The sequence below is a fragment of the Corapipo altera genome, unplaced genomic scaffold (assembly GCF_003945725.1).
Source record: "Corapipo altera isolate COAL_440 unplaced genomic scaffold, ASM394572v1 301, whole genome shotgun sequence".
In the NCBI taxonomy this organism is placed as follows: Eukaryota; Metazoa; Chordata; class Aves; order Passeriformes; family Pipridae; genus Corapipo; species Corapipo altera.
This window is the reverse complement of record NW_020884926.1, coordinates 1-25,387: the sequence shown is the minus strand read 5'-3', so window position 1 is coordinate 25,387 and position 25,387 is coordinate 1. Positions and strand designations below refer to the sequence as shown.

Sequence of the window (25,387 nt, the reverse complement as noted above, 5' to 3'; positions counted from 1 at the left end):
AGATATACACACACCCCTCCTCATGTATGTCCATCTGTGTCCATGTGTGTCCGTGTGCACAGGGTGTGTGGGAGAAGCTGGGGCTGGGGACGGGGCAGCCTCTGCCACTGACAGACCCTGTGGCTGTGTGTGCACGTGTGTGGGTGTGGGTGAGTACACATGTATGGGCACATGTGTGTGTACATGTGTGTGGGTGTGCACATGTGTGTGTTTTGTGTATGTGTACATGGGGGTGTGTACACGTGTGTGCAGGATGACACAGGTACTGCCACTGCAGCCAGACTCCCCCCCCGAGGCCACCCCCCAGGGCTGCCCCAGTCACCCCCCTGCCAGACTCCACTGCATCCTTCCCAAAGGGTTTATTAAAACACAGAGAACAGAAACCGGGACACACGGAGCACAAAGCAGATGCAGGGGCTTACAGCTGTTGCTGACAGCTGCCGGTGTCACCACAGTCGAGGTGTCCCCGTCCCAGCTCCGGCCATCCCCTCCATCCCACCCGTCTGCCCCACGCCCAGCACACACGGACCCCCAGCCACACCACAGTGGTGCCAGGGCTCCCACCAGGGCAGCAGGAGGTGTGGGCTCTCTCAAATGCAGCGAGGATGCAGAAATGGCCCTTGCAGGTCCCACATGTGCCAACACAACCAGACAAACACCGCGACTCCACCCCTCCCTCCCCTCAGCCCACCTCGCCCAGACAAACTTTTCAAGTCTTCAAGAAGAAAGTGCAAAAAATGTACACGGACACGAACCCCTGGCCCTGCCGCTCCCGCAGAGGCCGCAGTGGGTGAAGCACACTTGAAGCAGGAGCAGGACAGCCCAGCAGCACCGGTGGCAGCTCATCTTCCACGCAGGCAATGCCGGCACGATTCCCCCACTGTCCTCTGGCAACAGTGGCTCACGGCCGGGGGCTGAGGCCTGTCCCCCGGGGCTGCTGCGAGGAGAAGGGAGGGTTGCCCGTCAGCCAGGTCTGGACCCTCCCTGCCTGCCACCTCAGGCACCTGGCAAGGTCACCGGGAAGGATCTACCCCACCTCCACTGCAGCTGCTCCAGCCAGAGGGGGTAGCCAGACACCGGCAGTGGGGGGTAGCCCAAAATGGAACCCCCATACAGCCCCCAGCCCCACTGTGTTCCCCAGCAAACAGAGCACGGAGAGCCATGAGTGCAGCCTTACCTCAGCTAGGACTGGGAGCTGCAGGGGAAAATCATGGGAACGGCTAAATATCTGTGGCAAGAGAGGAGACACTGTGCTCACTGCTGTCCTTTGGTGATACTTCTGGACCGCCCAAATCCACCCCCTGAATTCCTCTGCTCAAGAGCAAAACCCCAACCTACCAGTCACGTAGGGTCCCAGAGGCATCTGGCTGTAGTTGACAATTCCACCTGGCCCGGGACCACGGAAATTTGGCCCAAAGTTATTGTTGTACATCTGGGAGGAGCCAAAGGAGCCCTGGGGAGGCAAGGAGGGAGAAAAAACATGGGCCTGCAGCCCTGGCCTTTACTGTGACCCCCACAGTGCAGGGCTCTGTGCCTGTCCCCGCTGACCTGGACAGTCGGGTCCCCTCCGCGGGTGGCCAGGCGGCTGAGGATGCTCCGCTCCGACATCTGCAGCCGGGCAGCCACGGGCGGGATGCGGGACAGCATGGAGGGCAGGCGTGTCACATCAGCCTTCATGTCACTCAGCAGCTCCTCGAGCTGGTTCAGCACTGCGAGCAGAGCAGGTGGTGCTCAGGGGGGGATGCCCATTGGACCCAGTGAGTTGGGAGGAGCAGGCAGCTCCTGGCCAAGGGAATGTGACATGGGGACAACCTCCTGGCTGGGTTCCCAGGGTCAGGGTGGGGAACCTTCCTAGCCCTGGGGCAGGCTCCCCCCACCCTGTGGACACGCACCCTTATGCAGGACGGCGTTGGCAGGTTTGTTGCCAGCCAGGGACTCTTTGGAGAGGTGCTGGTGGCTCTCGGCAAGGCACTCCACTTCTGCCAGCCGTGCATTCAGTGCCATGGCCGGGTGACTGGGGTCTTGGGTCATGTTGAGGTACGCTGCCCTCCGCAGCTGCTCCTCGATCACCAGGGCCTGCTCCAGCAACTGGGAGGTGCAGGAGGGGAAGGATTCATGTATATACATATACATATATATATATACATATATATATATACACTCCAGTGTAAACCAGTAAAGCACAGAGTCCCTCACAAAGCCCACTCCCAGCTCTGCTCCCAGAAGGCTCTGGTAAACTCTCCCCTGGCTTCAGGGCACTGCTGTGATTCCCCCACTGGCAGGGAATCACCAGCCCTGGACCTGCCACTCACCTTGAACCGCCGGGCAAGGAACTTGTTCTTCATCTCTAGGTAGTTCCCCTTGTGTATCTCCGACTTGAACGGTTCGTTCAGGATCACATAGCGTGGGTCGTTCTGGATGTCCTGCCAGCGGGCATAGCCGTGACTGGGGCAGTGGTAGTGTCAAGGGCAGAATCAGCCAGCCAACAGCCTGCCCACCACCCCAGAGTGGCCCCAAATCCCCTCCCTACTTGTCACCACCAGTCCAGCTCCTGCCCCCTCCAGAGGCCTCTCTTGCCTCGCTGCCTCCCGCTCCCACCGAGTCAAAGGGTACGTGACAATTCCTGCCAACAGCCAGTAGTCGTGTCTGCGGTGCCAGATGTCGTAGATCTTGCCGGAGGACATGGCAGCCCGCTCCTCGTTCTGCCACAGCGTGTGCAGCTCTGTGGAAGCAGAAGGGAGACAGCCTGGTCAGGCAGCCGGGTTGCAGGTCAGTGCACAGCGCGTGGGCAGGCGAGCAATGGAAGCTCCTGGGGCCATGGGCACAGCACAGACCCAGGTCTGCTGCTGCCAGCAAAGCACTGGCCCGTTCACAGCCTGTGACAGGGGTCACATTTCTTGCACAGGTTCAGAGCTCTGCAGCAGCTCTGCAGGAGAGGCCAAGTCCTCATCTCTCACTCTTACCTGTGAAGCCACCATCAGCAATGTTGAACATGAATCGGAAGTTCATGTTTCTGTCATCCTTCTTCCCATCCTCCTCTTCCTCTTTGTCACCGTTTTGCTGGGCCTCACTTTGTTCCTTGTCCTCCTCCTTGCCATCTGCTCAGTAAACACAAGGAATTGGCCTGCCTAATCGTGCTCCACCACCAGACTCCCTGGTACCATCCCTGCCCCTGAGAGAACTCCCTGTTACAGTCACTGCTGGAAAAGCCTCCATCCCCTCTTTGCCCCACAGCTGCCCCTGTCCCTCCTGGCAGGTTCCACTGTTTGCACAGACAGTGCCCACCCCAGTGGGGTCTTGTTCCAGCTTCTGGTTCCCGAGCAGCAGCTGTACTGGTGTCAGCAGCGTCCTCACCATCACCCCGCAGGCGCACTCCGTCACTGCGCCAGGCACCAGCCTCACTCCAGGGACTCTTCCCACTCTTCTCACTCCAAAGCCTCCTCACACCTCACCTGGTTTGACTTCTTTGTCCTCCCCCTTCCCTGGGCTGCTGCTCAACTCCACCTTCTCCAAGGGCTTCTCTTGCTCTTGAATCCCCTCGTCTGCAGGTGGGAACAGGCCTAAAAGAAACACTCTGCAGGGAACAACCTGTTTGTCTGGACACACTTTCCCTTTCAGGGTAAAGTAACTATTGTTTGTACATTCAAGGTCCTCAAAAAACTTCAAACAGAACATTCTTCTGCATTTTTTCAAGAAAACATATTTTCTTTTCCCTCTTCCTTGAGAAATCTGCAAGAACTTACTGCTAGGAACACAAAATGCCCCCCCAAATGAACATTTCTCACAATTTACAACCTGTTGTTTCAGGAATTTCTGCAGGATCTTGTGACGTTCAGGTTTCCCACAGTGACATGGAGAAGAGCCACAGCCTCACCTTTCATTGGGGACTCAGGAGAAGGCTCAGCCTTTTCACTCTCCTCTTGCTTCTCTTCCCTCAGCCTCTCCTTGCTGTCACAGCTTTCTGGGTGCTCTTCATTCTCCATCTTCTCAGCACTCGCAGGCATCTTAACAACAAACACCCACCTCAGATCAGCCCAGCCCTCCCTTCCCCAGGGAGTGCCCCAAGTTCCTGGGAAGACCAAGGGAGGCTTCCCAGAGGAGATGCTGAATGCAGTCACCCCACCTGGCTGTCGGCCACCTTCCTGGGCTTCTGCTCCACTGGGTCCTTTTCCTCATGGAACCCCAGCTGTGCTTCTGTTTTGTCTGTAGGAAGAGAAAAGCCAAGAAGCTGTTGAGCAGGGCCTCCATGGGCTCAGCACCTGCAAGAAATCCTGGTGTCTTTGCCCACCTCCCTCCCAAGCCAGACCCCAGCCGGGACCCCCTGGCTACCTGGTCCTGTGTGTGTGTGTGCTGGGCTGGCTGGGACGGGTGTGTTGGGATCTGAAGACACAACCTCACTGGACCTCTTGCTCTCTGGGCCCTCGAGAACCAGATCTGGGGTGCTGTACTTCCCATTGACATGCTCGAATTCCTGCACCTGGGATGGACACACACCATCAGGTCACACAGAGTTGGGACATTCCCAGTTGGTGCTGTGGAGTCGGCGTGTCCAGGCTGCTCGCTCCCAGAGTGACTGAGCAGCAGGACCGCTGCACCTACCCTGCTGGGTCAAGTCCCCAGAACATTCCTGAAATGGCCCATTTATAATTTCAGTCACCCACCTTCTTCCTTACTAGTGACATGACCCCGATGCGAGTCAGCACGTGCTGGCGTGACAGCCCTTCCCGAGGAACGCCGTCCGCAAAGGTTTCGGCACCGTCTGCCCCGGGTTCACACAAGTGTCTCATGAAGAGAGAGACGTATGCCCTGCCAGGGAGGCCAGAACTCAGTGCTGGCCCGTGGTCTCCCTGCTCAGCCCAGCACCCACATGGTCTCCTGTCACCCTTGGGCAAGAGAAGTCTCACACCCAGGAAGGGAACAAGAGACGCCCTTTCAATGAAACAGCTGCTGCCTCCCCAAAAAGAGCCCATGGTGAGGGGGTGCAGGCTCCCAACCTCACCTGTCTGCCAGGATTCTCTGTACCTGAACTCCTTCTCACTCTTCCCTCGTAGATCCCGGACCAGCCAGTGGGAGTTGAAGGCGTCCTGGGGTGGCATTCCCCAGCGCATGATGGCGTTCAGGAACGCCTTGCGCTGCCGGGCGTTGAAGCCCAGAACCTGCAGGAAGCGGAGGCATCACTGGGATCACAGCTCAGCCTCAGCAGCACATGGCATCCAGAGCCTCACGGTTGTGACATTGCTGGACCAGTGATTCAGCACAGAGAGGGGCAGCCCACAGCCCAGGGCAGCCCAGGCACAATGGCATCAGCCGTGCTCTGAGGCTGAGGCTCACCTCGATGCTCCCCCCGACTCTTGCCAGCAAAGGAGGGAGAGGTTTGTCCCGGTCACTCTTCAGCTGTCTCCGGGATTGTCTTCGGCCACCTAGAGCCAAGGACCCACAGTGATGGACAGGCCATGCAGTGAGGAGGGACACCTCACGTGCCCCAGGATTCCTGCACTCCCTCCTGACAGGAGTAGAACCTGCCAGAGTAGCCGCCCAGGTTGTGGGGTCCCTTCCAGCCACTGTGCCCCAGGTCAGGACACTCCTCTGCCCTTCCCAGGCAAGGGGGGACCATGCCTGGTCCTCGGGGGGGACCATGGTCCTGCAGAGGCCAAGGAAGAAGCCAGCTGCTTTCCCTGCCCTGGGAAGTTCCTTACCTGACAGGAGGCAGGGACATATCCCCCTGAACAGAGGCCCTGGGCACACCAGTCCCTCCAACCCAGACATTCCTGATGCTCCCAAGTGCCAGAGGCTTCCCACAGAGCAAAGTCCCAGGAAGCATCAAATGCATCAACTCACTCTGGCCTTCTGGCCTCTCTTCAAAGTCTTCATCCTCATCCTCAGAGCCGATGGAGTACTCTGACTGGTTGTCAGAGAGCTCATCCTGCCACTCTGCAGAGCACAAGGGAGTCCACGTTAGAAGATCCTGCCTGGGAGGGATTTGCTGGACAGGTCAGACCCTGCCCACGGGTGTGACAGGCATCCACTGCCAGGCAGCAGGAGGGATGGGGTCGCAGCAACAGGAAATCACATTTTCAGGTTTTCCAAAATTAGCATTCATATATACAGAAAAAAACCACTTTGAAATATTTTGTCCACAGACATGTCTTTCCAGCAAAACCTGATGTAACGGATCAAAAAAATGAAAAAAAACAATCTCTGAAGAATTTCTGTCCCAGAAAGTTTAGGAATCTGGAAAGTGCAGAGCCAGGCAATCCACCAGCACAGACAAGTGCCAAGCGACGGCTCTGCCAGTCTGTCTGTCCCATGAGCCCAGGCAGGAGCCAAGTGCCCACGGTCGTACCTTGGTCCTCCTGCGAGGTGTCGTTGTAGTTGACCTGCTTGCGGATTCTCTTCCCTTTCCCCAGGTTCCTGGCCAGATCTTCCTGCTGCTGCTCATAGTGGTGCCGCAGCAACTTCTCCCAGTAATCAGGGTCCACGTTCTCCTCTTGCTTGATGATCTCACGTTCCACCTCTTCCTGCGGAGCCAGAGACAAGGTGCTAGAGCAGCCCCAGAGAGAGAACAAGGAGGGGTCCTGCCCTGTGCCAAACGCTCACAGGGATGGGAGACGGAGCGGAGGAACCACAGAGGGGTGCACAAAGGGGTGATTGTAAGACATGATACTGATCACATTACCACACCATCCTCTTCTCTCACAACATACTGGGCCACTTTAAAGGAGCTGAGATACTCGTTCATGTTCTGCAGCTCCGTGTCGTCAGTCGCATCCTGGTTTCGGTCCAAGAGCTTAGAGATGGCAGCATCATCGTAGTGGATCACACTGCTGTCATCCACATCCTTATTGTCACCTGGAGAGCAGAGCAAGGGGAATGGCAGAACAGATCAGCTGGACAGCCTGCTCCTGAGGCAGGCAAGCTCAGGTCAGCTGTGGGGCCAGGGAGGGGGACGAGACACCCCAAAAAGGGGGCCTACACACCTGGTGGGGTGCCACCATGCTTCTTTTTCATGCTGGGAGTCGCTGAACCCCCTTTGGTTGACAGTGTGTCAGAAAAAGGGGTGACAGCATCCGGCATGGTGATCCGCTGTCCCTGAGACACCATGCCTGTGGGCATGAGGAGAGGAGAGTGAGTCCCAGCAGCTCAGAGAGGGCCCTGCCTCTTGCAGAGTATCCCCACCTCACCTTCCACATCATCCTTGAAGAGCTCTTCCGTCCCAAACTTGAGAATGTCGTCCAGCTCTTGCTTCGTCATGGAACCTGACTTGGAGCCAAGCCCTGGGCGGACCACCAGGTGGGTGAGCATCATCTTCCTCTTGGCCACCTGGGTGATGCGCTCCTCCACGGAGGCTCTGGTCACAAAGCGGTAGATCATCACCTTCTTGTTCTGCCCGATGCGGTGAGCTCTGCTGAACGCCTGCGGGCAGAGCACAGAGCTGGCAGGGGTGGCACCACGGCAGCTGGCCCAGAGGGCCAGGCTTCTCACCTCCCAGGCTGCACAACATGAGGGGCACCCAGCTGAGAACAAGCATGAGGAGGAAGTGACAATCCCACGGGAAAGAGAAGACAGGACGAGGTCAGAGAGTGTGGGAAGGGGGCTGCTGAGCAGAAACACACCCCACAAACACAGCAGAAAGTATCGGCAGCTCTCGAGAGAAGAGACTGAAATCCCAGTGAGGGTGTGCAAAGAAAGGGCAGAGCCAGAGAGGTACTTACTACACAAGAAGGAAAAGGGAAAGTCAGAAACCTGGATGTCATTGTGAGGATTCCAGTCAGAATCATAAATAATGACAGTGTCAGCCGTAGCAAGGTTTATGCCCAGACCACCGGCACGAGTGGAGAGGAGAAAGCAGAACTGCTGAGCCCCAGGAGCTGAGAACAACAAACCCAGAGGTGGGAACAGGTGAGACAGAAAGGAGAGTGGCTCACAGAGAGGAGTAGCACCACGCTGGAGGGACAGAACAGCGGGAACTGCCACTCAGAGACAACAAGCAAGAGGGAGGCAAGGAGTGAAAACACATCACTCTCTGGGAACCAGGTACTGGGTAACAGAGCTCCAAAATGAAGGGGAAGCTCTGTCACCTGCCGAGGAGACCCTCTGACTGAGTGGCCGTTGGCACACTCAGGGTTCCTTGTAGGAAGGACTCAAGGGTTTAACGGCACCAGATGAGCAGCCACTGCTGCACCTCAGGGAGCTGAACCTGCCGAGCGTGGCACAGCCAATGCACAGCACAAGCTCTGGGCACAAGCAGCTGCCCCACTGCCAGTCAGACCTTGCCATCCCCTCACCCGCTCCTCAGCAAGGCAGGAAGGTGAGTACCATTGAACCTGTCGATGGCCTCCTGGCGCAGGCCACCGGTGATGCCCCCGTCGATCCGTTCGTACTTGTAGCCTTCATACTCCAGGAAATCCTCCAGCAAGTCCAGCATCTTTGTCATCTGCAGGGCAAGACAACCCTGGCATGAGCGACTCTGCATGGCCAAACCCCCTGGGGACCTGCCCTGCCCCATCACAGTCCCTGACCACAACCCAGAGGCCACGGTGGTGGTAGGAGAGCACGGCCAGTGGCAGAGTATGGCCAACAGCAGAGCATGGTCAAGAGGCAGCTGCCAGAGGAGCAACATTTGCATCTCTTCCTCTACAGGCAGCTCTGTCAGCAGGAGGGAATCATGTCTGACAGTCCTTCTCCAAAAGAGAGCACCGTGACTGTTGTCTCCTCTCCATCCCCAGCTAACAGAGCTCTTAAACATGAAAAGCACTCCCTTGGGAGAGAGTTGGGACACAGCCCTTCCATCACAACTGCCATGGCTGCCTGGAGGAGAAGTTGTCATCAGCTCTTCCACCTATCTCTCTCGGTTCCCAACACAAATTTTCCATCAGGACAAAAAAAAATTCCTTACAAATGTATTTATTATTAATCCCTCCCTGCACTCACCTGAGAGAAGATCAGAACTCTGTGACCCCCATCCCGTAACTTCTTCAGCATCTTTTGGAGCAGCATCAGTTTTCCAGAAGATTTGACCAAAGAATTCCCATCGTAGGATCCATTGGGCAGCACTGGGGCCTCCTGTGAAGGCAACCTGGTCAGCCCCAGTGAGGACAACACACATCAACCACATGGAGAACTTCACTTGTGTTTCCAAAACAAAATCCTTGTATGAAACCACTCACATGGAAACCCACAGCATTAACCAAACCAAATGATCATGGAAGCAGCCCCCACCCAATACTCTGAGACGTGTTCCAGGGTCCAAGGGCAGGGGACATACCACAGCTGCCACAGGGAACAGGTATGGGTGATTGCAGCACTTCTTCAGGTCCATCATGATGTTGAGCAGCGAGACCTGGTTCCCACCACCTTTCGAATTCAGGGCTTCGAAGTTCCTCGTCAGTATGAATTTGTAGTACTTCCTGCAGGAAGGGGGATGGGACAGACACCGTGTTACTTGGAGCAGGTGTAGAACTGGCACAAACAGGACAGCACTGAATTAAATCCCCGTCAGGTCACTGGAGATGCAAAAGGGACATTTGGAGGGTTTTAAAAGCAGTTCAGCACCCTGAGCCCAAGGCCAGGTCTGTTCAATCACTGGGGGAATCACAGCCCTGGCAGTGGGATGGACTAGAGGGCACAGCACCTCAAACACCCTCTGCTGCTGGGTGCCAGCCGAGCCCTGTTGCCCCACAGTGCTGGCAAGCAGCAATGGGCCCTTCCCTGCAGGAGATGCTGCTGAAGCTGAGCAGGTCAGCCCAGCACAACCAGAGCTGGGGCAGCCCCAGCCAGCAGTGACACTCCAGGTTGACCCAGGCACGGCAGCAGCACCAGCCGTGCCCCAGTGCTGAGAAAAGGAGAAGGGGGTTCAGCCTCAGTGTCTCCTCTGTGCCCCCAGAACTGGCAGAGCCACACTGCCAGCCTGCCGTGCGTCAAACGCTCCCTTGCTGAGCCCCCAGGACTGCACAAAGCCTGATTTAACCACATGGAACACACTTCCTGGTGTGCTGCAGGAACACTCTTCCTGCAGCAGGCCCGAGGCCAGTGGGATGTCTCTGACCCCACAATCCCCACCGATGCCCTGCTGGGCCAGGGGAAGGCAGACACCCCAGGGGAGTGTGCTGGAATCACTCACTTCTGCATCTGGCTCAGCTCCACTCGCACGATCAGCTCTGTCTTGGCCGGCATATTCTTGAACACATCAGCCTTGAGCCGTCGCAGCATGTGGGGACCCAGCAGGTCATGGAGCTTTTTGATCTGGTCCTCCTTGGAGATGTCTGCAAACTCCTCCAGGAACCCCTCCAGGTTGCTGTGGAAGCAGCAGACCCCCACGGCGCTGAGCAAGAGGGGCACGCGAGAACAAAGGGATCTGCTGCTTCAGGGCACAGCTCTCGAGGCACATGATGAGGTAACGCTCGCGCCTGGACCCAAGCAGAGCTAAAGCCAGAGCGAGGAGCCACCCTGACAGCCCAGGTAAGTGCAACTAACTTACTTAAATCTCTCAGGAGTCAGGAAATTGAGCAGGTGGAAGAGTTCTTCCAAGTTGTTCTGGAGCGGAGTCCCTGTGAGAAGCAGCTTGTAATCGATCTTGTAGCTATTCAATACTCTAAAGAACTGGAAAAGAAACAAGGTTAGGTGACAAGGGCTGCAAGGGGCCAATGTGTCATCTGGGCACTCTGCAGATTGCACAGGGAGACTGAGCAGTGTCCCCTCTGCAGAGCAGAGGGCAGCTGGCATGTCCCGCTCCCAGTTAGTCCCAGTGAGCACAGGCAGCAATCCCCAGTGTCTCTGGGTCACGCCCCCGCCTCCTTCTGTGCCAGGGATGGTGTGAAGGTCCCAGAGGTTGGAGACTGTTTAACCTCAGGTGAAGGGGAGGGGAAGGAGAGGGATCAATTCCCTCCCACAACAGCCTATCCAAGGACTGTCAGGCAGCCAGGCTGCCACCCCTCCCACTGTTGAAGAACTTTTAATACCAGAGGATTTTAAAGAGAGAAAAAAATTCACTCACAAATGCCCGCCACCTACTTTGGACTGGTTGTTCTTCAGCCTGTGTGCTTCATCCACCACCAGACAGGCCCACTCTATGGAACCCAGCACTGCCTGGTCAATGGTGATCAGTTCATAGGAGGTGAGCAGGACATGGAACTTGATCTGGGCTTCCTTCTGGAGGAGCAGAGCAAGAGAAAAGCTGGGATAAGAGAGCAGGGAATGGGACACCTTTGCTGCTGCTGCACAGGACCCAAGGTGAGAGGGGCTGCACTGCCTGGCACAGGAGCCCACAGCAGGGCCAAGGCACAAGTCATGCCAACAGAACACCTAAACCCACACGAACATGAGCACCAAGCACAGGACCACAGAAACAGAAAAGCTCTGGCAGAAATCTGTAAAGCTCAGGGACCTAACCAGCCTCCCTCTCCAGGTCAAATTCTGCTCTCCCCTTCTTATTGAAGGGTAAATCAATGGGGCAAGTGCAGACTCAGCTCCCACCTTCATCCGGAAGACCTTCTTCCCACTGCGGATGGCGTTGTCTTCAAAAGAAAACTCGTTTTCCCGGATGACCGACCGGCTCTCTTTGTCTCCTGTGTAGGTCACCACGTAGAAGTCGGGTGCCCACATCTCAAACTCACGCTCCCAGTTGATGATGGTGGAGAGAGGGGCACTGACCAGGTACGGCCCTTTCGAGTGGCCCTGCTCGGGGAGACAGAGCCCAGGCTGTTCCCCCTGCACCAAGCAGCTCTCGGGCACCTCAGGGACTGCTGGGTGCTCCACTCACCTCCTTGTACAGGGAATACAAGAACACAATAGTCTGCACTGTCTTCCCCAGTCCCATCTCATCAGCCAGGATCGTATCTGTCCCCTGGGCCCAGGAGAATCTCAGCCAGTTCAGCCCCTCCAGCTGGTAAGGGTGCAGTGTCCCTCCCGTGGCATCGATGTACCACGGCTGCTTGTCAAACTTCATCGTAGGCTGAAAAGAGAGAGCCACGGCACAGAGCAGTGAGAACCAACTCCCCCTCCTTTCCCTGCAGCCAAGCACATCCCTCTTTAGCCTTGTGACATCCAATAGCTCCAAAAGAGACACAGACAAGGTCCCTGGCACAGCCCAGCCCTCAGGCTCCTCACAGTGAAGCCACCCCGAACTTTCAATGAAAACAAACAGGTCTTCGAAGGAACTAGTGGAGCAAAATGTCACAGGATGAGGACTCAGACAGACCACCTACCCTCTGAATTCCCATGCCACCACACTGTCCCCACCACTCTCACTCACATCCACAAGAGGCGTTTCTGGAGGCTTTTCCAGCTTCTCCTCTTTCAGCTTTTTCCCTTTCTTGTTCAGCTTCTTCAGAGGGCGCGTGTCCTCCCCCAGCATCAGCTCCCTGTGACAGCCAGCATGTGTCAGGGAGGGCAGGCAGGCACTGCTCTCCCAGTCCCAAGCCAAAGGACAGAAACAGCTCCCAAACTCTACTGCCCCTCCCTATGGGAGCTCTTCTGGCCCAGGTAGCACAGGCACTCATGGGGCATTGATCTTCCCCTCCCAGCAGTCCATGCAACAGTGTCCAGAATGAAGAACAGCAATCTCAGAGTACTGTGGTTTTCCCCCAAAACAGACAGGCAGTAGTGCCACAGAGCTGCCCTGAAGGGCAGTGAGACCATGAATGTCACAGCAGTGCAGACGTGGGGGAGCACAGGCTGCAGGCAGGTTTACCCAGCCCCAAAATGGCACATCTGGAGCACCAGCCTTTGGCAGTGCTGGGCCACTGCTCTCTGAAGAGAGGTCACTGCAAGCAGTGCCAGTGTTTTCAAAAGGGAGGTACCTCCGTGTCCCCTTCGTCCCAAACACCCACTCCAGCTGCCCCAGCTCTGCTGGGCTCTCCCGCCCCTGGGCTCATACCTGTGGTTCCAGTAGAGGAGTTTGAGGTTTTCATAGTAGGGAATGTCTATGTCATCGATCTCCCAGGTGCACTGGTCGTAGGGCAGGTCTTTCCACTTGATCAGGTAGTGGATGTCTCCCTTTTTATCAAAGCTGCAATGTAGGGCACAGAAAGCTGGTCACCAAATGCCACTGGTCCCTGGGAGCAGCTCACCATGACCTGCTTCCACAAAGCCAGATGCTTCATCCTGTGCTTTTACCTACAGACCCCAACATCCAGGCAGAGGTAGAAAAACACAAAGTATTGACACTTCCAGCAGAAATGCCTATTCATCTGTGAGTGTGTCAAACCATTAAGCTTTACACTGCTTTTCCATTCCACTGAGCAACCTCATTTCCCTGTTTCACCAGGCCTGGATGGATATCAGTGCTTCCCCTCTCTCCTGCAGTATTCACTGCTCTAGGAAGTTCTGCATACAGTAAAAACAGAATAAACACACTTCCAAGTCTGACTATGTGCCTACAGGGCACATAACAACCTTGCCTTGTTAGCAGACAAGGTAAAGCCTACACAAAAATCAGCTGGGCAGCTTTAGTTCTTTCCTGCCATGCAGCCTTCAAGCAGAGCTGCTGCTGCTTGAAATTTCAAGTTGCCACTTGAAATGTAGAAATTCAACAAAAAATGTGTCTCCAGCCACTCCATGCAGAAAGCCCATCTGCACAGCACATTTGATACACAGGGAATTTCTTTCACAGAAAAGAAAAAAATGTCAAGGTTCTGTAAGGGAGTCGGGCACCTGCTCCAAACTCCTCCCCTCGGCACTGTCCCCACCAGCACTGGAATTTACGGAATGATTAGACTGTAACGGTGACCCAAACAGTACATCTGGGAAGAACCTAACAGTGTGCATCCACATTTGGGAAAATTGACAATCTGTGTTTTTAATGTGCAGTGTAGCAGAAATGAAAGTAAGGCAGCATGGATCCCTTCCCAGCCTCGGCTTCACCCTAGGAGCAAACCTCCAAGGTGACAGGGAGTTCAGCACAAGGCAGCAGCTGAAATTCCAACAGTCTGAGATGTCGGCCTTGCAGAGGGACGGCACAATTTTCCTCACAGGCTCCTCACCTGTGGTTCAGGATGCGGTGGATCATCATCCACTCGGGCTTGATGCCGTAGCGGTAGAACTGCTCCTCCATCTTGGCATACTGGGGGTCTTTGTTCTTCCGCTTCTCCCTCTGGCTGTCCTCGTCCCCAGAGCCGTAGTCGAAGGCCGGCGGTTCGTCCATGTCGTTCTTGCGCTGGTAGTTGCGGTACATCACGGTGTGGTAGAGCTCCAGCTGCAGGAGGGAGCCACGCTCAGCCCGCGGGTGCTGGGGCAGGGGCCGGGCAGGGGCTCTACACCACCACCACGCTGGCTCACCTGCAGCTCCTTGACCCAGGAGCAGTGCCAGTAGGAGAGGCCCACCCACTTCACGAAGAACTCGCGCTCTGGGATCCCCTCCAGCACCTTTGGCGGGGGCACAGCCAGCTCCGGGTCTGGGGCGGGCAGCACGGGTGGGAGCAGGGCAGCCGGTGGCTCCTTCCAGGCCCAGTGCAGGATGCGCTGGACTTTGCCCTTCAAGGGAGGGCACTGGGGATACAAAGACAAATGGGCAAGAGCACAGAGTTTAAGGTGAGACCTTATCAGGGGTCACAGGAAGCAAAAAGTGGGGACCTGGGGGGCAGCAGTGGCCCAGCAATGCTGAGCGGACAGCAGCAGGCACAGGGTGCCCAAGAAGTGTCTGTGGCACTGTTGCATCCCCCATGGTGACAGGTCTTGCCAGTGGGCAGAAAAGACCCCTCTACACAGACTAGACATCAAACAGGGTTTGACATCCCACTGAAAACCTGGCCAGGAAGCTGCCAGCCATCAGTTCCCACAGGGAAACCACACAGGCAGCAGAGCCATCCAGAGCTGCCCCGGGCCCTCAGGCACACACATCTGGCAGTGACGCTCCTCAGGGAGGGCTTTGGGGCAGAGGACAGGATGAGGCAGGGCTGTGAGGCTGTGAGGGGCAGCAGCAGCCAGGAGAGCTGCTGACGGGCCAGGCAGGTGCACGAGCAGGGATGGAGGAAGAAATGTGAATGCTGGTAACACTCACTGTACAGCGTGGGCAGAGCCATTCACCATTTGGTATCTCTGGCAGTGGTGGGTTCAGGCAGTGGAGGTGGTAGGAGGATGGGCAGGTATCGCAGCACAGCAGCTCCCCTCCATCCTTGCAGACCCGGCAGAACTCCATGTGGTCATCCTCCTCCTCCTCACCACCTTCCTCTTCCTCCTCCTCCTCCTCCTTCGGCTCCCACTGGATGCCCTCCTTCTCCTGGGGAAGCACAGCCAGTGTAAGGCCAAGGGTTTCCATCAGTCACCCGCCCTCCCATGGGCCCCGACCCCACTCACACAGTGGGGGCAGCTCCACTTGCCCTCGGGGGCCTTCTCCAGCTCGGGGTCCAGGCAGACCAGGTGGTAGGCACGGGGGCAGGTGTCGCACAGGATGATCTCCCCGCCCTGCTGGCACACCTCACAATAGTCCTGGTGGTCCGTCTCGTACCCGTCCCCTTCTTCGACTGCAAGCAAGGGACAGGCGACAGTCAGCGGGGCAGCAGAGCAGCCAGCTCTCCTGGAGGGAACGGGACACTTGCTCCTCTACCACACAGTTAAGGAAATAAGGACAGCGTTTCACCTTGGACCCCTCCTGTTACATCCCCCTACCTCTCTGTCCCTCAGCACCACAGTTCACCTTTGCACACAGCATCATCTCACCTCTGTCTCTCTTTCTCTCTCCACACTGTATCATCCTTTGGTTCCTTCAGGCTCTCAATGGAGAATGCCAGAACCTGGAGAGGTTGTAAGGGAGGCTAGTCAGAGAAACCTCCCCAGGCACCAGCACCACCAGCTGCAAACGCACCATGCAAGGGTGACACGGCCAAGGACAGGACTCCTCTCCTGGGGCTACTCTGCTCTTCCTGGGGGCTCACTGGCACAGAGGCAGGAGCACTCTCAACTTGGCACAGACGGGAAAAGGAAGAGAGGAAGGAGGCCTTACAAGTACCAGAATGGCTCATCTCAATTCCCAGTTCTGCCACAAACTCCAGCCTTCCACTCCTCCAGCACACGGCAGGAGCTGCCTATCTCCAGCACAAGGGCCCTTGCAGGGCAACAAGCCAGAAGTGATGCCCTTCACACACAAGACACAGGACCAGCCAGCCAGCCTGGCCTCACTGTCCGATGGGGAGGCCGGCCAGCATCACACCCTAACTGACCCAGCCCAGAAGCTGTCCTTCCACTTCTTGGAAGCAAAAATCCACCAGCAAAGCTAAGAAGCCAAAGGATGCACCTGGATCCGAAGCACCTCATCCTGAACAAGGACACATAACAGAGGCAGCACACTGGGCACAGGGGACTGCTCTCCAGGGCAGCTCAGGGAGGGAGGTGCCAAGGTGCAGCATCCACTCAACAGTCCTCCAGGAGGGAAGGGATGAAGGAACATACACACAAACATGGCCACATGCTGGCAGATCCCAACAGATCCTTTCCACCCCAGTTCAGTGCCTCCCTGTCCCTGCACTGCTACCACAGCTCTGCCACTGCCTGACTGCACAGCTCACGCAAACAACACGTCCCTCAGCTTCATGTGCTCTCACACAGAGCCTACCCCGCTCCACCGGGAGCTGCTCACAAGCCATGGCTCTCCAGGGGCTGCTCCTCAGAGAACCACCTCCCTGGAAGCCCCACAAATTCTGGAACTTTCTTGCAGGCACAAACCCACCAGCAGCAGGGCCTGGACACCAAGAGAGCACCTTGCGCTCCACGCACAGACAGGCACAAGCACATCCTCTCCCACCGAGCCAGCACCACAAACAGCCCAAAGCTGTATGGGCCAGTGAAGCAGCATCTGAACAGGGAAATCCAAACAGAAAAGGAACAGAGTACAAAGGATGGCCTACTCCTCTTTTTCTTTTTCCTCTTCTTCCCTCTCTTCCCCAGGCCAGCCGAGCACTCGGAGCGCACAGAGGAGCTGTTGATGCTGGCACTGTCGAAGTCGGATTCTTCTCGTTCCTCCTCTTCACTCTGCAGAGGAAAAAAGCAAAGCACACCCAGTCCAAGTGCCAGTATCCCAGCAGTCATTCTGCTGCTTTGTTCTCCTGGACAGGGATGTGTCGGGGGACAACCCCCCTACTCCCACCCCATGTATCCAAGGGTCCCTTTTTCCAGTGCTTGGCAGAACTTTGCTCCCTCTCTCTCTCTCTCTCTCTCAACACCTGTTTCAGCTGGGCCAGTCCTGCTGTGTCCACGCAAGCAGGCATTCACACCTGGCATTCCCATAACAGGAAAAGAGTTACACAGGCCCATGGAGTCAAAATGTAATAACACATCTGAATGCTTATTCTGGAGACTCGAGCGTGCAAATCCTCAACCTGCACACTCCTAACTGGTGCTCAGGTTCCAGTTGCAGGAGCCAGATCAAGCTCCTTGTGACTCTTCAGAAGGTGAATGCGTGGATCTAGAGCACAGCCAGAGACAGGAGGAATTTTTTGTGATGTGTGACTGAAAATCTGCAGCAGCAAGTGGTTGTGTCTCAACACTCCTGCACTTCAGCCTCTGACACAGAGGTTTGCAAACAGGTTGTGTTATGGGAACTAGAGCTGAAGAGTGTGAGCTGCAACAGTGAGCTAATGGGGGTTGGATCAATATTATCAAGACATTAGTTATTTAAGGGATTTATTCTTTAAAAACTGTTACTCCTTAAAACACGTCCATTATTGGTGCCCCAAGAGGAGCCCAGCGTGCTCTGGTTGGGCAGCTCCATCACCCCAGGGGACGCTGTGGGACTGCAGCTGCCATGGGCAGGCTCTGCTAAAGCAATTAAAGCATCCCAGAATTCTCTGTGACATGCGGTCCAGCTGCAGTGCAAGCCCTGAAGAATTCCACAGCAAATGAAGTCTGAAATGATGGCACTACCATTGCACTGCTGAAAGTAAACATGGTCATGTGATTTTAGCAGAAATTGTGGCCAGACACAATTGTGCTGATCAGGGTCTGGCATCTCACAGAAGGGCATGAACGAGGCTGTGACCCCCCTGACACAGGATGGCTGTGACACCCCCAACAAGGGCTTTCCCCAGCACTTCCCTGTTACCCCCTGGACCCAAGGCCCTTCACACTTACAGAGGAGCCCTTTTTCCTTTTGCTGGGGATTCCTCCAAAACGGAATTTCAAGCCTGCCATCTTTTTCCCCTTCCCCTTTTTCTTCCCATCTTTGGAGCCCTTGATTTTCTTCCGCACGCCTGGACCTGCAGAAATTGAAGACGTGTTTGGTACTCTACAAACAGCTGTTGCCCAAACCACCCCCCCAGCACAGTGGAACGGCAACTTCCCGAGGTGAAACATGGCTCCATTTTCTCCTACTGCCCAGCTTAATCATTTGCCACAAACTGCCAAGCATTCAGCAGGCCCAGAGGCTGCCTGGATGATCTGCCATGGTTTGTGAACCACACAGAGGGCCTCTCAAGGACCTCTGCAAGGGCAGCGGGAGCTGTGGACACTTTCTGGCACCCCCTTTCCCACCCCAGTTTTTGCTTCCCCATCTCCACCAGCAAGAGCAGCCCCCCATGGGTGGCACCCACCCTTCCCCTCCTTGGTCTTGGCCTTCCTGACGACAGGGGGCAGGGCAGGGTGCTGGGGGCTGGCGGCGAGAGCCGGGGCAATGCTGACGGTCTCCACGGCTGCAGCCACAGCTGCTGCAGCCGCCGCCGCCGAGCTGCCCTTGAAGGGGTTGTTGGCACTGAACTCTCGCCACTTGGCGCCGAGCACCGTCATCATCTTGGACATGGGGATCTTGGGGTTCTTCTTGGCAATCAGAGGCCTGCAGAGCAGGGGAGAGGGAGAACCCTGTGTTAAAAACAGCACCGTGTTGTGCATCTGCTCCTGCCATCACGTGCTGGTGCTTCATCCCAAGACACATAGCAGTGGTGCCTCCCAGCTCAACTGGGAAAGCAGCAGAAACCAGAGCTTCCTTAAACAGGTGTATATGCAAGGGGGGCACACCTAAACCTCCTCAGAGACCACCCTTCACTGAAATACCTGCTGTTCTCTGAGCAGCTCATGGTACAAGCAGAAATTCATTATTGTTACTCTATTTTTCTCATGAAACTTTTCAAATAAGCACAGCAAAACATGGGACTTTGGAGAGAGGGAGGGACAAACGCTTCAGCTGTTTCCAGTCAATCCTGCAAATAAATGGAGTTCTGAGGACTGAGCTGGGGAGAGAAGCAACAAGGAGCTGGCGCTGCAGGATTGACTTCACAGCTTCATCCTCTGACTGAGCAACACCCAAACCTCAACCACCACCAGAGGCCCTGTCCAGGCCCATGGTTCCCTACCTGAGGAACTGGCTGAAAGCCTTGTAATTTGTCAGAGTATGATAATCTTCTTCTGAGAAAACGTAATCTACGTCATCAAGGCCCCATTCCTCCATCAGCTGGGCTGAGCTCTTGGGCTCCTGGAGATTTAGAGAGACATCAGTAATGCAAACAGCCACAGCTCTGCAGATGAGCATCACAAGGCTGGGTCTGTCATGTGCTCCATATCTCCCTAGTCAACAACATGCAGGGATTTGCTTCTGGGATTTACAAAACAGCACACATAAGTGCTTAACAAACTAACATTTCACACAGTCTCAAGCAGCAAATTAACATGGCACCATACAAATGCTCCCCACACCACGTAATACAACACAAGGTCTTGGCAGGTTTCACAGCTCCAACAAACTCAATTTCTCCCTGTCTATAAGATAAACAACAGGGAGACAGAACCTCTTCTCTCCCAGTCGTTCACCTGCAACATCTTCCTTGCCAAACCCAGGGCAAGCTTTTCATGAAACCCCCAGTTCCTCTTCTCCAAGCCTGGTCTCAGGCTCTAGCACTAGCTCAGGGTAAAGGAGTCTTTTGTACCTTTAGGACTCCATCCTCATTGTCATCCTCCTCTTCATCCTTCTTCTTCCGTTTTTGCTTTTTCTCCTTCTTGTCCTTCAGTTTTTTCTTTTTCTTTTTGTTGGGGGAATAGTCACTCCCTTCACTCTCAGATTTCTCCTCGATCTCCTCTTCATTGTCTGACATTTCATCATTGCTCCCCTAAACCGGAAAGGGACAGTGGAGAAAAAGCAGGGCCTCATCTCCCTGCTCCCCTCTCACAAACCCTCCCTGCTACACGAAACTTCCCATCTCCAGTGGATGGATGTAGCCTGCTCCCCCAGGGTCAGAAGGGAGCAGGCTCTGATGGCTACACCATGCTGGGAAAGCCAGAGCAGGGACTGCCCAGGGGGAATTTTTGTTTCTTTCTGGGAGAGACCGTGACCCACCACACAACACTGACTGCACCCACATGCCAAGGAATGCCAGTGCCTGCTGGGCAGAGCACTCGAGTGTCTTTCTGGGCTGCCAGTGCACATGGCTGGGACACATCCAGCCTCTCACCCATCAGCACCCCCAAGTCCTTCTCGGCAGGGCTGCTCTTGATCTGCTGGTCCCCCAGCCCTTTGTCAACACCGGCGGTTGCCCTGACCAAGGTGCAGCACCTGCACTTGGCCTTGTTGCAATTCACGAGGTTCCCACGGGTCCGTTCCTCCCCTTGTCCAGGTCCCTCGGGAAGCCATTCCGTCCCTCGGGTCTCCGAGCAGCACCAGGGCTCGGCGGGAGGGACCGGGCCCGGTCAGCACCGCGGACAGCGCCCAGCCCCGCCAGCCCTCCCCGGTCCCGGTCCCGGTCCCCTCCGCCGCTCCCGCCTCCAGCCCCTCCCGCCCGGAGCCACCGCCCCGGCCCAGGGCGCTGATCCCCAGGGCTGCCGGGGCTCGGTGGCCATCGAGGCCGGCTGGTCCCTCCCGGCTCGGAGCAGCCCGCGCCTCTCCTCCGGCGGGGTTAGGAACAGCTGGAATTGGGCACAGGATAATTGGTTTCCATGGGAACTGCTGCAGTACAGGTTGAATCCCCCTCTCCGCTCCCTTCCCTTCCTCTGCCTGCGCTGAGGTTCCAGCCGCAGCCTGGGTGTTCCGAGCAGGATTTTACCGGGGGTTGCAGCACCGATTCCCGCGTCGCCGGGAACGGCACGGGCTCCACTGCGGCTGCTGGAGGCGAATCCCGCGGCAGCGGCACCGCTCCTGCCCCGCGCTCCCGCAAAGCCCGGGGACTGCAGGGTGTCAGTCTGGGCTCGGGCACTGGCCACACATCAAGGCTTGCACATCACTCCCACCCTCCTCTAGCACGGGAAAGTCCCATTTGCCCCCAGAACTCCTGAGGAGGAATTCAGGAAAAGGAAGCCCCACTCAAGGTCCTCCATCTTTTATCTCCTCATCCCAAGGGGAGCCTGGGCGCTGCTTGGTGCCAACCAACAGCTCCAGCACCAGCTTCTCTCTGTCTTCAACAGACGAGGGGACAGTCTCCCACAGGCAGGACCGAGGTTGGTTAGTGCTGCCCACACCAGGCATTAATTCAAAAACATGAGTGCACACAGTGCACAGCCTGTTATTTCCTCCCCACCCCCAGCTCGGCAGCAGGCTCAGCACAAGCTGCACATGGAGCCACTGGGCTCAGGCAGGTCAGCAGCAACAGCAAAGGAGCAGAGGGGAAACACCACAGAAGCACCTCCTCGGGGGGGAACACCCTGATAATGACCCCCCTTTCCATCCAGAGAGACCTGAGAGGCGCTTGCCAGCAGCATCCTGAGCAGCTGCCTCTGCACCACAGCCAAGGAGCTCCAGCCCAGTGTGAGAACATGCAGCGTTACCTCCTTCTTCCTCCTCTTGATTTTGGCAGTCTTGCCGTCTTTCAGCTTCTTGGATTTCTTCTTTTTCTGTACCACAACTTGCTCTTCAGCAAAAAACTCATCCAGTCCTTCCAGCACCCTATCATCTTCTTCTGGGGACAGAAGGGACAACTCACGCGGATGGACTGCACAGGCACAGGACACCACACAGAGCAGAACACCTGAGCAGCTTCAGGTCATGAGACACGGAGCTCTGTGGCCGCTCCTGCAGACCCTCACACCAGCAGCTGCCCTGCTGCCACCCCTCAAGGGGCCCTGGCAGAGTCTTGCCCAGCAGCACGTGTCCTGGCTCTTACTGTGCCCAGCTGCTCCTGCCACTCACACCCAGCTCCCAAGGTGTGGGCAGCACACACCGTGCTGTCAGGGAACGGGTGTGGGGACACCCCATGTGCTGCCTGCTCCTGCTGACCTGGGCCCACAGTAACAGGGGAGCACTTGGCTTATACCTTTCAGATCTCCAGGCAGAGCCCACGAAAACACAGTGAGCAGAGGAGAGGAAGGATTCACGTGAAAGATGGGAGCTGTGGTACCCTGGCACCCAGGTTGATCTGCTGGGGCTCCAAGCCTGGGGAGCACCGTGGGCATTGGCAGAGCTGCATACGCCAGCTCAGGGACCCGTCCCGGGCAGAGCTGCCAATCCCAGCACCTTACTGTCATTATCTCTCCAAACCCAGCACATCCAGCGTCTTGGCCAGTCTCTGCGCAGCTTTAGGTCTGTGTCTTTATTATTTTCAATTTCTGAGCTTATATAGCCACACCATTTTGGAGCCACCAGGACAAACCAGTCACTCGACTCTGGTGAGGCCCTGGCACAGGTTGCCCAGAGAAGCTGTGGCTGCCCCATCCCTAGAAGTGTCCAGGTCAGACAGGGTTGGGAGTAACTTGGGCTAGTGGGAGGTGTCCCTGCCCACGGCAGGGGGTGGGACTGGATGGGATTGAAGGTGCCTCCCAACCCAACTCATCCTGTGATTCCATGATTCTCCGATTCACGCCGTGTCGGTTTAGGTTCTGATAGGGAAGGCACCGTGGCTGCACCGAGCCCGACTCGGGTGACCAACCCGCCCCCGGGCACTGCAGGGACCCCCGGGCAGAGGGTCTGAGACCGCTCGGGGGATACCGGCTGGGCTGGGGAGGGACCGCCCAAAACACGGCCGGACCAGCCCGGAGAGCGCTGCCACCGCCCCGCCCGCTCCCTCCGCCCGCCGCCTACCCGACACGTCCTCCTCGTTGTCCGCGTCCTCCAGCAGGTCCCGGGCGGCGGCCGGGCCCCGCATGCCGGGCGGGCAGTGCCCGCCCCGGGCCGAGCGCGGGGCCGAGCCGGGCGCGGCCGCTCCGCGCCAAGATGGCGAGAGCCGGCCCCGCCCCCTGCGGCGGGACACGCCCCCAGCCCCGCCCACCCGTCACTGGCCACGCCCCTCCCGCCCGCTTCCCAAAACCCCTCAAATCCCCCCAAAACCACCCCCCGGGCCCGCAGCCGCCACTGAGCGCGGGGTATGAACAACTCTGCCGCTGTTTATTCCAGAAAAGCAAAACTGTACAAAATGGCTGTCGGCAGCAGGGCTCAATCCTCCTCCTCCTCCTCTTCCTCGTCCTGGTTGATCTGGAAGTAGCGCAGCTCATAGCTCTCCTTGCTGTTGGCCACCACACGCAGCCAGTCCCGCAGGTTGTTCTTCTTCAGGTACTTCTTGGTCAGGTACTTCAGGTACCTGCAGGAGATGTGCAGCTGACTGTGGGTCCCCTGTGCCCTCATGGCATTTTGGTAAATAAATCCCCAATCCCATGGATTGCCACCTCCAGCGGGACTAACATGTCCCACCAGGCACCTCCTGGCAAAGTTCCTGCCAGGAAACATCATAACCAGGGGAACCACATCACGATGCCATGACATGGATCCTGGGAGATCATTCTCACCCTCGCCTGCTGAGGCTGCAACCTCAGCCCTGTAACCCCACGTGGCACAGGGAATCTCCATGGGATGGTGGGTACCTGCTGCCAGAATGTTCTGTGTGTGGCACTCATGTGGAGCAACAGAGCTGGAAAAAGCACAGGTGCCTACAGAACAGGGCAGCCCCAACCCACTGGGCTCTGCTCTTCCCACCCTTCTGACCCCCTTGAGCCATCCCTGCCACGGCACAGCCCCAGTCTGCCGGTGCTGGCCCAAGGACAGGCAGCCAGGGGGAGCAGGCAAAGGATTGGAGCCCCACAGGACCAGCAGAACGATCTGAGAGTGGAAGGGCTTGGCTGTGGATGCCCCAGGACTCCGCACTCAGCACCTTGTGGCTGCAAGTGCCTCCCCACTGCCCAACACCAACAGCCTTCGCAGCAGGAATATCAACCACACCCCCCTCTTAAAGACCACTTGCCACACAGCAAGTGCCAGGCACGACTCCTGGTCCGAGACATCCCTCCCTGCCGGCCCCTCCTGCCCCCCAGAGCACCCCCCACACTGCCCGACCGGCCCGGTGGGACCTGGGGCTGCCCCCCTTTACCTCTTGGAGAACGGCACCTCCGACGTGACCGTGATCTTGCTCTTGCTCCTCTCGATGGTCACCACGCCCCCGCCCAGGTTCCCCGCTTTGCCGTTCACCTTGATCCGCTCCTGCAGGAACTGCTCCTGCGAGAGGAACGTCACCTGAGCCGGGGCTGCAGCTCCCGCCGGACACAGCCCCTGGCTGGCCTCTGCCTGGCCCTCCCAAGCTGGGGAAAGGACAGCAGTGCCCCCATATCCCAAGGGAGCAGGGCAGAGCCCCTTCCTCAGCCCGGGAGGCTCCAAGCCAGCGCCTTCTGCAGCTGATCCGGCCCCATCAGAGCCACTCCTGAGTGAGGTGCTCAGGCCTGAACACGTCAGATCAGCAGTGGGGACATTCCTGCTCTCCGAGGGGACAGCCAGGACATGGCATCAGCCTCCTCCGAGTACCCCCCCCCCAGCCCGCTCAGACCCACCCTGGAGATGGGTGGTTCGGATGGGCACACTTTCCTGAGCTCCAAAATGCAGCACCCCTGGCCTGGCTGCTCTGCCAGTGTGACGGGAACTCGCCAAGAGTGACAGACAGGGACACAGTCCATGGGCAGGGACAGCACCCTGCTTTAACCACGAAGTGTCCCAACCCCAGCAGTCCCCACCCCTCTGCCGTCGGGGCGCCCCCAGGGGCACAGGGAAGGGCCGGGCGGCTGCTGGGAGCGGAGCATCGCCCCGGGAATGCACCGCGGGGCCGTCACAGCGCCCCGGGAGACGCCGCACTCACGAAGTTAGCGGCATCCATGATGCCATCCTCAACAGGGTGCGTGCAGTCCAGCGTGAACTTCAGCACCTGCTTCTTCTTTTTGCCACCTTTCGCCACGGGCTTCTTCTGCTGCAGGGGGAAGAGAGAATGAGACAGAAGAACGGGGAGAGGGAAAGGGAGAAGGAAAAGGAGAGGGAGAGCCATGGGGGATCGGCCCGGGGCGGCGGGGAGGGGCCAGGAGGAGCTCCAGGCTGAGGGAGAGGGAAAGGCCCGGGCCCGGATGGAGGCCGGGGGCAGCAGAGTGCGGATGGAGCTCGCCCGCCGCCCACTCCCCCCGATCCTCACGGACGGCGCTCGGCGTGCGGGGCCGGGGGAGGTGCGGGGCCGGGCCCGGCCCCACGCGGAGGAGAGCGGGACCGGGGCAGGCGGCGGGGCCGGGGCGGGCGGGGGCC

At 57.4% G+C, this 25,387-nt stretch overlaps 2 protein-coding genes across 7 annotated transcripts; both read right to left on the bottom strand.

Annotated features, from left to right (window-relative positions):
• Window positions 1-344: 344 nt before the first annotated feature.
• Window positions 345-23,028, bottom strand: CHD5 (chromodomain helicase DNA binding protein 5). Of its 6 annotated transcripts, none has more exons than XM_027657957.1 (42): window positions 22,922-23,028; window positions 21,673-21,803; window positions 19,845-20,024; window positions 19,275-19,393; window positions 18,519-18,757; window positions 18,061-18,185; window positions 16,839-16,962; window positions 15,292-15,458; window positions 14,996-15,214; window positions 14,275-14,484; window positions 13,980-14,191; window positions 12,875-13,006; window positions 12,251-12,359; window positions 11,759-11,950; window positions 11,473-11,673; window positions 11,011-11,148; window positions 10,478-10,599; window positions 10,121-10,294; window positions 9,266-9,407; window positions 8,932-9,063; window positions 8,317-8,434; window positions 7,744-7,868; window positions 7,182-7,413; window positions 6,978-7,103; window positions 6,677-6,849; window positions 6,344-6,518; window positions 5,839-5,931; window positions 5,332-5,420; window positions 5,023-5,156; window positions 4,662-4,806; window positions 4,330-4,477; window positions 4,124-4,203; window positions 3,875-4,004; window positions 3,453-3,560; window positions 2,964-3,098; window positions 2,614-2,722; window positions 2,313-2,445; window positions 1,893-2,088; window positions 1,549-1,709; window positions 1,339-1,453; window positions 1,178-1,228; window positions 345-937 (listed from the first exon to the last, which is right to left on the bottom strand). In XM_027657957.1, the coding sequence occupies exons 1-41, from the start codon at window positions 22,983-22,985 to the stop codon at window positions 1,221-1,223; spliced, it is 5,865 nt and encodes a 1,954-aa protein (XP_027513758.1). In that variant the 5' UTR covers window positions 22,986-23,028; the 3' UTR covers window positions 345-937; window positions 1,178-1,220. The 6 variants fall into 6 exon arrangements, with proteins under 6 accessions (XP_027513758.1, XP_027513760.1, XP_027513762.1 ...); XM_027657959.1 differs by having other exon boundaries at window positions 345-934; XM_027657961.1 differs by having other exon boundaries at window positions 3,453-3,542.
• A 175-nt stretch (window positions 23,029-23,203) lies between these two features.
• On the bottom strand, window positions 23,204-25,347 carry RPL22 (ribosomal protein L22). The gene is made up of 3 exons (XM_027657974.1): window positions 24,957-25,347; window positions 24,201-24,325; window positions 23,204-23,417 (listed from the first exon to the last, which is right to left on the bottom strand). The coding sequence occupies exons 1-3, from the start codon at window positions 25,137-25,139 to the stop codon at window positions 23,273-23,275; spliced, it is 453 nt and encodes a 150-aa protein (XP_027513775.1). The 5' UTR covers window positions 25,140-25,347; the 3' UTR covers window positions 23,204-23,272.
• Window positions 25,348-25,387: the final 40 nt, after the last annotated feature.

Bases quoted from the DNA above. Each gene is read 5' to 3' on its own strand.
- CHD5 (XM_027657957.1), bottom strand. From the start codon at position 22,985: ATGCGGGGCCCGGCCGCCGCCCGGGACCTGCTGGAGGACGCGGACAAC. The intron at 11,674-11,758 runs GTGAGTGGAGCA...CTCCCCGAGCAG, and splicing joins TGTATTCCCTGTACAAGGAG to GGCCACTCGAAAGGGCCGTA. The intron at 10,600-11,010 runs GTAGGTGGCGGG...TTTCTTTTCCAG, and splicing joins TGAAGAACAACCAGTCCAAA to TTCTTTAGAGTATTGAATAG.
- RPL22 (XM_027657974.1), bottom strand. From the start codon at position 25,139: ATGGCTCTCCCTCTCCTTTTCCTTCTCCCTTTCCCTCTCCCCGTTCTT. The intron at 24,326-24,956 runs GTGAGTGCGGCG...TTCCTCTCGCAG, and splicing joins TCATGGATGCCGCTAACTTC to GAGCAGTTCCTGCAGGAGCG. The intron at 23,418-24,200 runs GTAAAGGGGGGC...CATCTCCTGCAG, and splicing joins GAGGTGCCGTTCTCCAAGAG to GTACCTGAAGTACCTGACCA.